The sequence below is a fragment of the Microtus ochrogaster genome, unplaced genomic scaffold, assembly GCF_000317375.1.
Source record: "Microtus ochrogaster isolate Prairie Vole_2 unplaced genomic scaffold, MicOch1.0 UNK29, whole genome shotgun sequence".
Taxonomy (NCBI): Eukaryota; Metazoa; Chordata; class Mammalia; order Rodentia; family Cricetidae; genus Microtus; species Microtus ochrogaster.
This window is the reverse complement of record NW_004949127.1, coordinates 2012819-2027171: the sequence shown is the minus strand read 5'-3', so window position 1 is coordinate 2027171 and position 14353 is coordinate 2012819. Positions and strand designations below refer to the sequence as shown.

The 14353-nt window shown below is 45.5% G+C and overlaps 1 protein-coding gene across 5 annotated transcripts in view; it reads right to left on the bottom strand.

Moving 5' to 3' along the window:
* Positions 1-14353, bottom strand: part of Rgs22 (regulator of G protein signaling 22) — a 101740-nt gene that overhangs the window by 82449 nt on the left and 4938 nt on the right. For all 5 annotated transcript variants that reach the window (XR_003378835.1, XR_003378836.1, XR_003378834.1 and 2 more), the window contains exon 3: positions 4672-4734. Coding sequence is in view for 2 of the 5 variants with exons in the window: in XM_013354105.2 (XP_013209559.1) it covers positions 4672-4734 (63 nt within the window). In the remaining 3 variants the exon portion in view is untranslated. The remainder of the gene's footprint in view (positions 1-4671; positions 4735-14353) is intronic.

The window sequence follows — 14353 nt, the reverse complement described above, 5'->3', positions numbered from 1 at the left end:
GATAGATATAGATAGATGATAGATAGTAGATAGATAGATAGATAGATAGATAGATAGATAGATAGATAGATAGATAGATAGATAGATAGATGAAAAACACTTTTTCTATACAATAAGAGCATGGGATAAGATCCATCCCACATTCATCAGTATTATTTATGATTTTCTAATCTCTGTCATAGAAATCATCTTAAGGGAAAATTTAACGGATAAAACTCTCTCCTCCCTTCATCCCTTTGTCCTCTTCCAACAGAGCCCTCTCATTTCCCAGCCCCACCTGAATACCACCACATACATGATTGCCACCTCCCAGGCCAGCCTTCCTGTTGTTTGTAAACTAGATTCTCGTAAATGGGACGCTGCCCTGCATCTGGCTTCACAGAGCGTGAGCCCATATCCCTTGATTAGCTCTCTGATGTTTGAAAGAGCGACCCCAGTCCACCTTTGCCGCCCTGCCAGGTCAAACACTCACATGTCTCTCAACCCTTTCTAGTCTGACATGGTTTCCTGCATGTTCATGGGCTGAGTCTCCCTGAGACTGGCTTGGCAAAGCAACTCTTAACATATGGGACCAAGATCGCAACACAATATTCCAAGTGTGGTCTAACAATTCAGCCTTTTCCAGAGAAACATCCGGGTGCCTTCTACTCTCCAGACTAATATTTTTCTTGATCTGAACTCCACTTCAGTTAATGTACCCTCAAACACATTAGTGTTGTTTGTTTTACTTCATTTATGTATCAGAATAAGCATGAGGTCTCGGCCTGTTATCCAAATGACCTGTTTACTTTCTGTCCCTAGTTCTGTGGTAGGACACCGAGAACTTTCTGTGCCATGTGGCCTTGGCTGGACCCTGTCATTCACTAGCTGAGTGAACTTAGACTGGAAAAATATTGGTCCCTCTTATAATTTCTCATCCAGATCTCTAATGAAAATAATTTTTAAAAGGCAAAACCAATGACAGATCTGTGTGGCATGGGAGAGCACTCCAGGCTGATCCACCAAGTCAGATGAAGGGATTGCCTCTTTCAGGAATGGAAGGTGAGTCCGTGGAGTTAAAGAAAAAATAAACTCTAGTATGTCACATACATTACATCACTCCATAGCAATCTGTAAGATGTACTGGTTTTGTTGTTTAGAGAAATAAATAAAAAGGTTAAATAAGTGGTATTTCTGAAAGCACAAGGGTCATGAATGGAGGGGAGAGAATCACCCACAGCTCCTTCACACCCCTTCACACCCTTCACACCCCTTCACACTCCTTCAAACCCTTCACACCCCTTCAACAAAACTGATTTGTGTGTGTGCAGAGGGATGAAAAACGCAGCTCTTCAGGGAGCTTCCTCACAGATGCCACACTGAGCAAAGGCCCGAAAGAAAACACACAAACTGGCAATGTCTACTTTGACTGAGTTGCAAGACTGTGGCTGAATTTTCCCACAAATTTTTTTTCCTTTTTTTTTTTTTTTAAACAGGGTCTGAAACTATGTAGCCCAGGCTGGCCTCAAACTTAGGGCGATCCTCCTGCCTCACCCTTCCAAGAAACTGAAAGGTAATCATGTTTGACTTTGATTCTCTGTTATTGTTCGGTTGACTTCTACAACTTGATAGCTTTTCTGAACGTGGCAGGGAACTCATTCGCTTCATGGATCAAAGCACCAAGGCAGTCTCCAAGACATAAATGCCAAGAAACTGAAATTTAAGATTTATAGCTGTTTCTTGTGTTGACTGGTTGGTTTTGGATTGGGGTGTGTGAGGTGTTGGGAAGGGACTCAGGGTTGGGAGCCTGCTAGGTGAGGTCTCTACTATTGAGCTGTATCTTAACTTCCACCCCACCCCTTCTCCCGTGTCCCAGGCCGGCCCTGAACTCACTCTGTACCTCTATGTCTGCTAGGCAAGCGTGACTTTTTCATATTTTACAAAATGTGCTTCTGGGAGAAGAACAGAGATTGCAGAGCCTAGGGCGGGGAGAGTATATAATCCGGGAAAGCAGAACCCTGGCACTTTGTGAAGCTGCTGGAGGCTGTGACACAGTAGACTGTGAGCGTGAGGGAGAATGCCCCGAGGACCCATGGGAATATCCCAGGGCGCGGCCTGTCTGGTTCTGGAAAGGGCATGGGTGACTTAGTAGCCCAGTTCCACTGTCCCTAGTTGGATCAAATCAGAAAGAGAGCATGAACGACTTTGAGAGGAAAGAAACTCACAAAGCGAGTGCTCGCTCACGCACGGCTCATTGGTGCAGACCTGGCAAGGACAAGGCACTCAGTCCTTTCCCCCTTCCAAAGACTTGGGCAGTGGTCGGGCTGTAACACGGTTTACCATCCACTCCTCAACATTATGTGCGACTTCTCTATGTTCCATTTTTTTCCTGGTTAATTTTGTTTTGTTGGGTTTTTTTGTTTGTTTGTTTGCTTGCTTGCTTGCTTGTTTGGTTTTCTTGAGACAGGATCACACAGCTAAGGATGCTGACCCCACCTCCCAGATGCTAGCCCTGCAGGCTTGAGCCACCACCGTGCCTGGTTTGGGTGGTGCTGGGGATCCATCCAGGGTTTGGTACATGGTGGGTAAACATGAGCTATTACCTGAGCTACATTCCCAGCCCTTTACCTGTAAAAATTTTAACAAAGCAAGTTTCCTGCTTTTATGAACCATCTAGAAAGCTTTAACTTCCTTTGAAATGCCATTCCTCACTGATTTTATTTCTACAGGACAAGGTAAACCATTTCAGGAACTCTTGTGTTACGTTTCCCGAATCTCTTAACAGCCATTCTGTCAATCATTGCTATTGAGCTGAAACTCTACGAATCGGCATCCACCTGTGTGTTCCACGTCTTATTTATCACTGGTACAAACTCTAATTGCCTTAAATACAAATTCTGCTTTAATGGCTTGCCAAGAGGATAACAATAATAACCTAAGGTTTGAAAAAAAAACATAAAGTAGTTTCTTGAGAGTTTGATATTGTCCTTATCACTGCTTGAGGTTTAATACGCTGCCACATGCAGCAGGTCAGAACTTTGTACAGATAGCTTTTGATGCGCAAGGAAACTCCAGTTTCTTCAATAGGAATATTTCTAAATAGGTTTCAAGTACAAATGTTTAGCTATAAAGAGATACGAACCGAGCAAAAATTTCTTAATTGATCTTTATTTTATTTATTTGCTTGTTTTTTTAGGATCTCATTCCATAGCCCACATTGGCCTTGAATATTTATGCCAGTTCTCTTGCCTCAGGCTTCAGAGTGCTGGAGTTAGAGGTGTGATTAATCACATCCACAATTTACCTTAATTGATTTATCTTTATTTTAATTTTTGAGACCAGGATTCACTATGTAGACCTAGCTGGCTAGGGATTTTCAATGTGGGTCAGGATGGCTTCAAACTCAAAGAGATCTGACCTGTCTGTGCCCCCTGAGTGCTGGAATTAAAGGCATGTGCCATCTCATCTAGCCTTTCAGTGTGTCTAAGAAAAAGTATATTTGATAGATATGTCTGACAAGATAGTCCAGGCTTTGGGGTTGGGGAGGTGGCTCCATGGTAAAGGTACCTGCTGCTCAAGCCTGATGACTTGAGTTCCATATATGGTGGAAAGAGAAAGCTGACTCCATGACATTGTCCTCTGACCTCCACAAGTGCACATATGCACACACACACAGTCACACACATATGCACACACACATATACTCTCCAGCACACACACCACACACAATCACACACATGAGCACACACACATGCACTCACACACATATGCACACACATATGCACACACACATGCACACACTCACACATATGCACACAGTCATGTACACACTCACACGCATGAGCGTGTGCACATGCACACACCCATGTATGCACATATGCACACACTCTCACGCTCCAGCATGCACACACATGCATGCACAAATGAGCACACACATGTCCCCACACTCACACACATGCACACATATGCACACACACATGCACACACTCACACACATATGCACGCACTCACACACATGAGCACACCCACATATGCACACACACGCACACACTCACACAAACACATGTGCACACACCCACATGCACACACACACATGCACACACTCACACACATATGCACACACTCACACGCATGAGCGCGCACATGTACACAACCACATATGCACATAAGCACACACTCTCACACTCTTCAGCATGCACACACATGCATACACACATGTGCACGCATGAGCACACACATATGTCCCCACACTCACACACATGCGCACACTCGCACATGTGCACACACACATGTACACACATATGCACACACTCACACGCATGAGTGCACACATGTACACACCCACATATGCACATGTGCGCACACTCTACACTCTTCAGCATGCACACACATGCGCACACTCACACATATGCACACACACATGTACACACATATGCACACACTCTCACACTCTTCAGCATGCACATACATGCACACACTCACACGCATGAGCACACATATGTCCCCACACTCACACACATGCACACTCACATATGCTCTTCAACACACACATATTCATACACATACTCACAAACACACACATACACTCAAACATACACATTCACACTTACACATACACACTCACACACACACACTAATAATTTATAAATACCTTGCTGTAATAATATAAATAGAACATGATAATGTACTCACGGGAAGGCTTAAGAACTCATTAAAGTAATCCACAAGGAAGCCATCTGTTGCCAAAAAATTTTCCTGCAAAAAACATAAAAACATATTACAGCCATGTTTTGAAGCATGCCTTACGGTGACAGTTACACATTGAAGCCTCACTACAAACCTAACACAGTCTCTGGAAGGGGCAGGAAAACGGGCTACAACATAAACTAAGCCCTCAGGAGGCACAGAGCCAAGAGTTCAAAGCCAGTCTCAGCTATGGAGTGCATTCAAAGTGAACAACTTGAAGCTCGCCTCGGCCACCACCACCGTCAGCAAAAAGAAAATAGAGTGGACTGTTCTCTCAAAGTCCTTGCTACCGCAGCTAGCAAAGGGGACAAGAAGAGTGTAGCAGAACATGTAAATGAAGTATCCACAAATACAAATTGAAGCACTGCGTGATAAATTTCTCAGACTTTTAAAACACGCCCTTCATAGAAATAGAGGCAGAAGGCCTACAAGATGGCTCACAGGTAAATGTGCTCGCCACGAAAACCTGATAACCTGAACGCAATCCCACAACCCATGCAAAGGTAGAAAGAGCAGGCTCTGTAAAGATTCCCACTGCCTTCCACATGTGCGCCTTAAACACACACACATAATAATAAATACAAATTTAAAATAAATTAAAAAAGAAGGCAGAGTCACCGTTAAAGACAGTAGCAAGTTGTAAGGAATGTAAAATTCTTTGCTGCTCACTTAAAGTTACAAGCTAAGCACAATATTAAATGTCTGTGAGCGTGAGATTCAGTTTCCAGGACCTGGATTCTGCTGGATTTTGAACATAGACTCTTTGGCCAGGGCATGTGTTCTGCATACGGACTGTATACATATTTTCTGTAACTGTCTCACCCACCAACATAGCCACTTTTGAAATTGGCAAAATCAAATAACCGCTGCCAAGAAAAACCTGCTCTCCTAATCAGAAAACGCCTACTTCATTGGTCATTGTTTCCACTGTGTCGAGAGCACATCGTGGCACACTCGGTGGAACAGTACATGTGGTTGTTTGTTATTCATAATTAGACTTCAATGTTGTAAATCTAACACGAAAGTTAAAACATGACACAATGCTATTACTTCCATATGGCTCATAATTTTCTTTTTATGAAGTACTAGCTAATTTTTAAAAATTAGTGAAGTAGTGGCTGGAAGAGATAGCTCAGTTGGTAAAGGGCTTGCTATGTATACTGGCTGGTTTTGTGTGTCAATTTGATGCAAGCTAGAGTCATCTGAAGAAGGAGCCTCAGCTGAGGAAATGCCTTCTTGAGATCCAGCTGTAAGGCATTTTCTCATTTAGTGATATCAGTGGAGGAGGGCCCAGCACATGGTGGGTGGTGCCAACCCTGGGCGCTGGTCCTGGGTTCTATAAGAAGGTGGGCTGAGCAAGGCAGGCCAAGCAAGTCGGTAAGCAGCTCCCCTCCATGGCCTCTGCATCAGTTCCTGCCTCCAGGTTCCTGCCCTGTTTGAGTTCCTGTCCTGCATTCTCTTGGCTGAAGTGTAAGCCAGCTTGCTTCTCGGCCATGGTGTTTCAGGAAGCACTAGAAAGTCTAGCTAAGGCACTGTGCAAGCACTCCAACTGGACTTCAATCCCCAAGGCTCACACAGGAAGCTGGGTGTGGTGGTGTGTGCTTGTAATACCAACCCTGGGGCTCTCTGGCAAGCCAGCCTAGTCAGCCCAGATCCTAGATAGAGACCCCATCAGAGGAGGGGAGGTGAAGGTAAAAGTGGGGATGAAGGGAAGGGAAGACAGAGGGGAGGATGCGCAGGAGGGGAGGAGGAGGCAGAAAGAGAGAAAAAGCAATAGCATAAAACAGTGAGTAGAACTGCGAGGAACAACACCCACGGTTGACCTCGGGGCTGCACTCACACCCATGTGCCTGTACACTAGGAGGAGGAGGAGGAGGGAGGAGGAGGAGGAGGAGGAGGAGGAGGAGGAGGAGGAGGAGGAGGAGGAAGAGATGATGGCAAAGTCAAAGTAGTTTTGTACAGAAAGGACTAAGGTATTATTAAACCCGCTTCGGAAAACAGATTTGTTCTTGGTAACTTTATGTAACTGCAGTGTCTGGAAATTATAAATAGCTCTGGTTCAAGATTCATACCAAGAGCTGGGTGGTGACACCCGCCTTTAATCCCAGCACCCAGGAGGCAGAGAAAGGCAGATCTCTGTGAGTTCAAGGCCAGCCTGGTCTACAGAGTGAGTTCCAGGAAAGGCTCCAAAATTACAGAGACACCCTGTCTCAAAAAAACAAAAAGATTCATATCAAGGAACTTACTAGAAATCTCACCTAATCGACCCAGGGTTTAGTTTACTAAGACCCCAAGTGATTAAAACGGCTGAACCAAGGGTTAGGAAAACGTACCGCCTTCAGAGCGGAGCCTTAGCAGCACGGCTCAGAATTCTGGTCTGTAAAGTAGAGCAAGGCAGACACCTTGGGGGAAACCATAAGATTAATAACTGTCCAGGCTCGGCGTCTATTGCTGTAATAAAGACCATGGACAAATACGCCCTGGGAGAAGAGGGTGTGTTTCATCTTATAGCTTAGAGTCCATCGTGAAGAGAAGTCAGGGCAGGAACCTGGAGCAGGAGCTGATGCAAAGGCCATGGTGGGAGCTGCTTACTGGCCTGCTCCCTCCCGTGCCTTGCTCAGCCGGCTTCCTTACAGACCTGGGACCAGCAGCCTGGGGTGGCACTGTTAACAGCTAGCCGGGATCTCCCTCATCAACCATCCATTAGGATGGGGGACGCATGTGGGGCTTGCTCACAGGCCCATCTGATGCTGCTATTTTCTCAACTGAGATGACTCCAGCTTGTGTCGAGCTGACGAAATGAGAGCCAGAATAACTTCACAACTTTTCAAGCTCCAGAATTTTTTTTTTTTTAGTGAAGCACCAAGTAAGCGCTTAAGAAACACATCTTAAAGAGCCGGGCGATGGTGGCGCATGCCTTTAATCCCAGCACTTGGGAGGCAGAGGCACGCGGATCTCTGTGAGTTCGAGACCAGCCTGGTCTACAGAGCTAGTGCCAGGACAGGCTCCAAAGCCACAGAGAAACCCTGTCTCGAAAAACCAAAAAAAAAAAAAGAAAAAGAAACACATCTTAACTCAATAATTCCTAGTCACCCAAGCAGAAGGCATTTGTGTTACAATAGGAGTAGCCAAATTTGGGCCATGGTGGTAAATTCTAAATAACATGATGTTTTAAAATAATAACTATGTCTTTCAGGTGAAATTTATTTTATTAAATTCTGTATTTTAAAAAAGTAACCAAAATTCACAATACTAAGCCACAGGATCATGAATCCATGCATAAGAAAATGTATATTTTATATTAATCTTACAAATTGATATAACTATATTAACAAACATATTAATAGCAGTAGGGAATAAAATTTGTTAGCTTTTCTAAAATATGCATTTCAGTTTTATTTTAGCTGATTTAAACTTAGCTCTAGGTATTCCATAGAGCCTCGTGGATCAGCAACGCCCCAATGACCCTCAGGGCCACACGCTCGCTCCGGAGCAGAGGTCCTCACCTTCCTAACGCTGCCACCCTTTCATCTGCCCCTCAGGCTGTGCTGATCCCCAGCCATAGTTATTTCCATCGCTACTTCATAGCTGTAAAGGTGCTACTGTTGTGAGTCAATGTAAATATGTGTTTTCTGGTGGTTTGGAGCAGCCCTGTGACGGGGTCATTCACCCCACGGGGGTTACACCCACAGTTGAGAACCCCTGCTCTAGGCATGTCCAGTTCCAGGAGCCGCTAACTCAGTCCATGCAATGAAACGGCACGCTTTGTCTACTTCTCGTAATCTGTCTCAGACCCGAACTTCCCAGAAATACACCGAGAGAGAACCACTAGGAAAGAGACCAAAGGACATGCACTGTCGTCTGGGTTCTCACGGCTAGACTCTGCAGCTACAACCACTTCTCGACATAATATCTCTCCTTGGCTTCTGAGCCCCTCTTGCTGGGGACTGACTGTCCTTGGCGCAGTGGTGGCGCTGACTTTCCTCCATGGTACTGTGGTACTGTCACATGCTCAAATTTCTAGAGACGATTGCAATAAATTAAAATCTTGTCCAAATACATCAAAATTGGCATTTCTTTAGTGAGGCTTCGCCCTAACGTTTACGGGTATTAAATACTGATAGTTATATTGACTTGGGGCAGCTGTGATTGTGGGGTTGGTACAAGCACTGCCTGCTCTGGCCTTATGGCCATTTCGGCAGGAAGCTGTGCCACTGAATAAGGGAGTGCATTTCCCACCGCAGCTACTAGTTCAGTGTGGGCACATCTAGTCACATCAGCAGGCAAACCAAAGGGGCTAGGCACGTGCTGTGTGTGCATGCGTGCATGCGTACACGTGCTCATACAAGCATTGTGTGCTCAGGCATGTATGTGTGCTCAGGCATGTGTGTGCACATGTGTATATTCATGTGCATGCAGCGCACACGCGTGTGCACATGCATGCGTGTATGCATGTGTGCATGTGCTCATGTGTGTGCACGTGCACATGTATGTATGTATGTGTGTGCGTGGTACTGGAACTGAACACAGAATCTTGTGCACGCTAGGCAAGAATTCTACCACAAAGTGGCATCTTTCAATCTGACAAGCTTTTTATTCCCAAAGCCCTTGAATTATAAAAGAAAAAACCCCAAAAGTCTTTAATCCAGTATAGTAGCTCTGCTTTTCTCATTGAGTTTCCACAATCCAATTACTCAGACATTTTTTTGATTGATTAAATTTCCTAAGTCATGTTGGTATCTTCCAAGTACCCAAAAAACCTTGACGGTTAAAGGAGTAACGAGAAAATTGCGTTCCGCTCAGTTCCTCCGTTACATCACTCCACAGGTGTGACTCAGCGTGGGGGCTCCTTCAGTACTTGCTGCTCTTGAAGCCTGCCTTTCCGTGTGCCTCCTGCCAAAGTGAAGTCAGCCCGTCCAATTTTAGCCCTGGCTTCCTGAATCTCTAACAGCAGGAGGGTTGGACCAAGCCATCTGCGCACACCTGCCAGCGACGGTCGCTGCTCTGATGGAAGTGGGTGTGTGGCTTCTGTCTGGGCGCCATTTCACACACATCTCTTTTCAGTACACCGGGAGTAGGTCAGAGGACAGCTTTTGGGGTTGTAGGTTCTAGGGATCAAACTCAGGTCGTCAGTCTTGGGGAGCAGCTGCTGAGCCATCTTACTGGTCCTCTGAATGAAACTGAAAGCTGTAAAATCTCTTTCCTTCTCACCCAGTATTTAATTCTAATCCCAGATCATACCCATAGATTTCAGTGACTCTGCCACACCCAAACCTCCAAGGCTCTCTCCCTGTACAAAAGTCCTTCCAGCCTGATAGTCTAACTTAAAAGAGACAGAGGCTCTCACTTTCTCTCCCCTTCTCCATCTTAAAGGGGTAAAGGCTGGAGTGGTGAGGTCGCTAAGTCTTAACCTCACAGCTAACACATAAATGTAGCTGCTTAGCACTTGGTGCTTCACTGGAAGGGTTAGTAGTGTCTTCATTTGCCTTTGCATGTTGTGATAAAAACATCGATCAAGCACAGCTTAGGGAGGAGAGGGCTTGTTTCATCTTACAGCTGAAGGGAAGTCAGGGCAGGAACTCAAGCAAGGAACCTGAAGGCAGGAACTGAAGCAGAGGCCATAAGAGAACACAGCTTACTGGCTTGCTCCTTTGATGGAGGAAGGCCATTGGTTAATTAAATAAAGAAACTGCTTGCCCTGATAGGTTAGAACGTAGATGGGAGGAGTGAACGGAGCAGAATGCTGGGAGGAAGAGGAAGTGAGCTCAGAGACTCCACAGCTCTCCTCTCAGGGGCAGACGCCTCAGAGAGACACGAGATGCTCCACTCTTGTGGGCAGAGGTGAGAGCTCTGCTCTCTGAGGCACACACGATGAAGCTCCGACCCAGGATGGACGTAGGCTAGAATCTCCGTGGTAAGCCACCTTGTGGGCTACAGCAGATTATTAGAGATGGGCTAGTCCAGGTGTGAGAGTTAGCTGAGAAAAGGCTAGATAGAAATGGCCAAGCAGTGATTAAATGAATACAGTGTCTGTGTAATTATTTCGGGCAAAGCTAGCCGTGATGGCTGCCGGGTGGCGGGAAGCAGCCCACTGCTCGTATTACTACACTCCTTGTTTGCTCAATTCACTTCTTATACACCCAGGACCACCCAGCAGGGGTGGCACCACCCACACTGGGCTGGGCTCTTCTGCAACAACCGTCAGGCAGGAAAACTCCCACAGCTGTGCCTACAGGCCAATGTGATGTGGGCACTTTCTCGGCTGAGGTCCCCTCTTCCCAGATGACTCCAGCCTGCGTCAAACTGACCAAAGCCAACAAAAGACAAACCAGCACGGTTCTCCCTCCAGTCAGACAGAATGCTGCTTTTGCAATTCGCGGCTGGTAATGTGTGCCCTGGAACAACTTACAGCCATTGGATACATATTTGTGGAGCGTCTAAGTTTCCACAGCTCCAAAATCATTAGAGAATTGATCCCTGTTCCGAGTCTGGACCTCCACAGAGATGAGTGACCTGAAATAGCAACACTTTCCAAGGGCCCTGTGGGATGCATCTCAGTTTCCAGAAGGCTCTCCCACAATGCTCTGGCTCCTAGTTATGCATTGTCTTTAGGAAAGAAGGGATGAAGGGAGATAGAACCAGCGATTCCTGCGTTCCAGCCACCCCACCCTCTGTGGTTTCCATGTGAAGCTACCTATTACCAACTGAGATTGCTCTCAGTTACCCAACCCATCATGTTCTGTTTGGGAAACAAATACTAAGTGATTACAGCCATGCAGCCTTCTTCCTGGGGTCTGGGTTTATGGATATTTCGATATATTGTGTTTAAATAATGTTTTAGGGTTTCTGTTGCTGTGAAGAGACGCATGACCACAACAACTCTTATAAAGAAAGGCATTTAATTGGGCAACTTACAGTTTAGAAGCTCAGTCCATTATCATCATGGTGGGACATGGTGGTGTGCAGGCAGACATAGTGCTCTAGATCTTAGAGCAGGCAACAGGAAGTGGTCTGAGACACTGAGCATGGCTTGAGCATATGCAACTTCAAAGCCCGCCTCCACAGTGACACACTTCCTCCAACAAAGCCACACCTCCTAATAGGGCCATTTTCTTTCAAACCACCACAAATAAGGATGCGATTTTCATGCTCTGGAGATCTGATTACTATAATCATATCCAAGCTATAAAGACAGCAGGGTGACTCTGAGACAATCAGCCTCGGTTTCCACAATTAAATGCTGGAAATACTATTTGAGTCTAAAATCCCTTTTAAAATTAATTTTTTGAGAATCTTTCATAAATCCTGTATTTACTTCATTTCTAACCCTCTTCTGGCCTGTGACAGCCTCCTGTGCTCTCCCACTCCCTCTCAAATTCACTCTTCTTCAAACATTATTACAACATTCACACAGAGAGATGCAGAACCTACTGAATCCATTTGTGTGGTTCATATATGTGTGTTTAGAGTTGGCCATTTAGGGGCTGGAGAGATGGCTCAGTGGTTAAGAGCATTGCCTGCTCTCCCAAAGGTCCTGAGTTCGATTCCCAGCAACCACATGGTGGCTCACAACCATCTGTAATGGGGTCTGGTGCCCTCTTCTGGCTTGCAGATATACACACAGACAGAATATTGTATACATACTAAATAAATAAGTATAGAGTTGGCCATTTGGGCCTCAACCACCTGTCAGGGGCTCATCCCCAGGGAAAACTACCCTCCCTTCTCAGCAGCCATCCAGGGCCAGGGCCTTGTAAGATTTCCTGGCATTCGTGCTGGCATGTAACTGATGTCATGCTCTCATTAGGCGGGTCACATTTAGGCCACCATATGGTTGAGACTGCATTCAGCGTGGTCATACAATGCCACAGCAGGTGTCTTAATCCCATCTGTGTTGCTGTGATTAGACACCATGACCAAGGCAATGTATAGAAGGAAGGGTTTATTGGTGCTGATGGTTTCAGAGGGTGAGTCCATGGTCCTCACGGTTGAGGGCGTGGCGGCGGCAGGCACAGCAGTAACTGAGAGCTACACCCTTCCCGACAAGCACGAGACACAGAGAGAGCTACGTGGGAGTGGCATGGGCTTCTGAAACCTCGAAGCCCACCCTCAGTGACAAACCTCCTCCAATAAGGCCACTCTTAATCCTTTCCACCTAGCTCACCAACTATGGGGACCAGGTATTAAAACATGGGGACTATTCTCATTCAGACCATCACAGCAGGCATTTGGGTCCTCAAGGTTTTTTGTTTGTTTAACACAGGGTCTAGTATAGCTGCAGCTGACCTCGAACTCTCTGTGTTGGGGGTGACCTTGAAGTCCTGATCCTCCTGCCTCTGCCTCCCAAGTGCTATGATTGATTACAGCTATGTGGTACCCCACCTGGCTAAAGTCTCTTTTAATTTGCTGGTAAGATAAAGACATATTTTCTATTTACAAATTGTTTTTTATTTTAAGCAATTTTAACTTGATTTTTAAATGTTATTTTATCTTATTTTAGGTATATGACTGTTTTATCTGAATGCAAGGGTCTGTACACCACTTGTATGCAATACCCGAAGAGTCCAGAAGAGGGCATCAGACCCCTTGGAACTGGAGTTACAGGTCATTGCAACCTGCCTTGTGTGTGCTGGGAATCAAACTTGGTTCCTCTGGGGGATCTGTCAGTGCTCTTAGTTACGGAGCTATCTTTCCAGCCCCTTATCTGCTTTTAAAGCCAATGAAACTATGGACTTTATATATAAGAAAACCTTCAACAAAAAATTACACACACGACACACGCGCACACGCACACACACACACACAAACAAACACACACACACGGCAGGAGCCTCAGCAGTTAAAACTCACTCTGCTTTTGCAGAGGACCCAAATTTGGTTTCCAGCTCACAACCACCTGTAACTCAGCTCCAGGGGATCCAATGCTCTCTTCCAGTCTCTGAATGTGCCTGTACCACACATACACACACATACACACACACACACACACACACACACACACACACACACATTTTGGAAAATGATACACCTATTCCCATAGTTCCAACAAATTATTTTCTTCAAAATGTTAAGATTTTTTTACTTATAAAGCTTTTTCCCATAACAAATTATTTTTAAGGCACACAAGAGGAAAAAAATCAGGATTTAAAACTCAGATATTTAAATCCTTGTTAAGCCTAATGTACGCTGTTTTACTGTTAAAAAAAAACTAGATCTATCTATCTATCTATCTTGATTTTTTGAGACAGAGTTTCTCTGTGTAGTCCTGACTGTCCTTGAACTAGCTCTATAGACCAGGCTGGCCTCGAACTCACAGAGATCCGTCTGCCTCTGCCTCCCAAGTGTTGGATTAATGACGTGCGCCACCACTCCTGGCTCAGGAGCCACTCATAAACTTGACTCAGTGTGCACACTGCACGTGTGACAAGACAACCCACATGCAGGCCTTTGCCGTGGAGATCTGTGTTGTGGATCTGATGCTCTGGGAAAGCGAGAGAGTGAGGGAAACATTCACTGACCAGTATTTCTTTGTAGGTACTCATGCGTCATTTACATAAATAAAAATATGTTGAGCCGGGCAGTGGCGGCGCACGCCTTTAATCCCAGCACTCAGGAGGCAGAGGCAGGC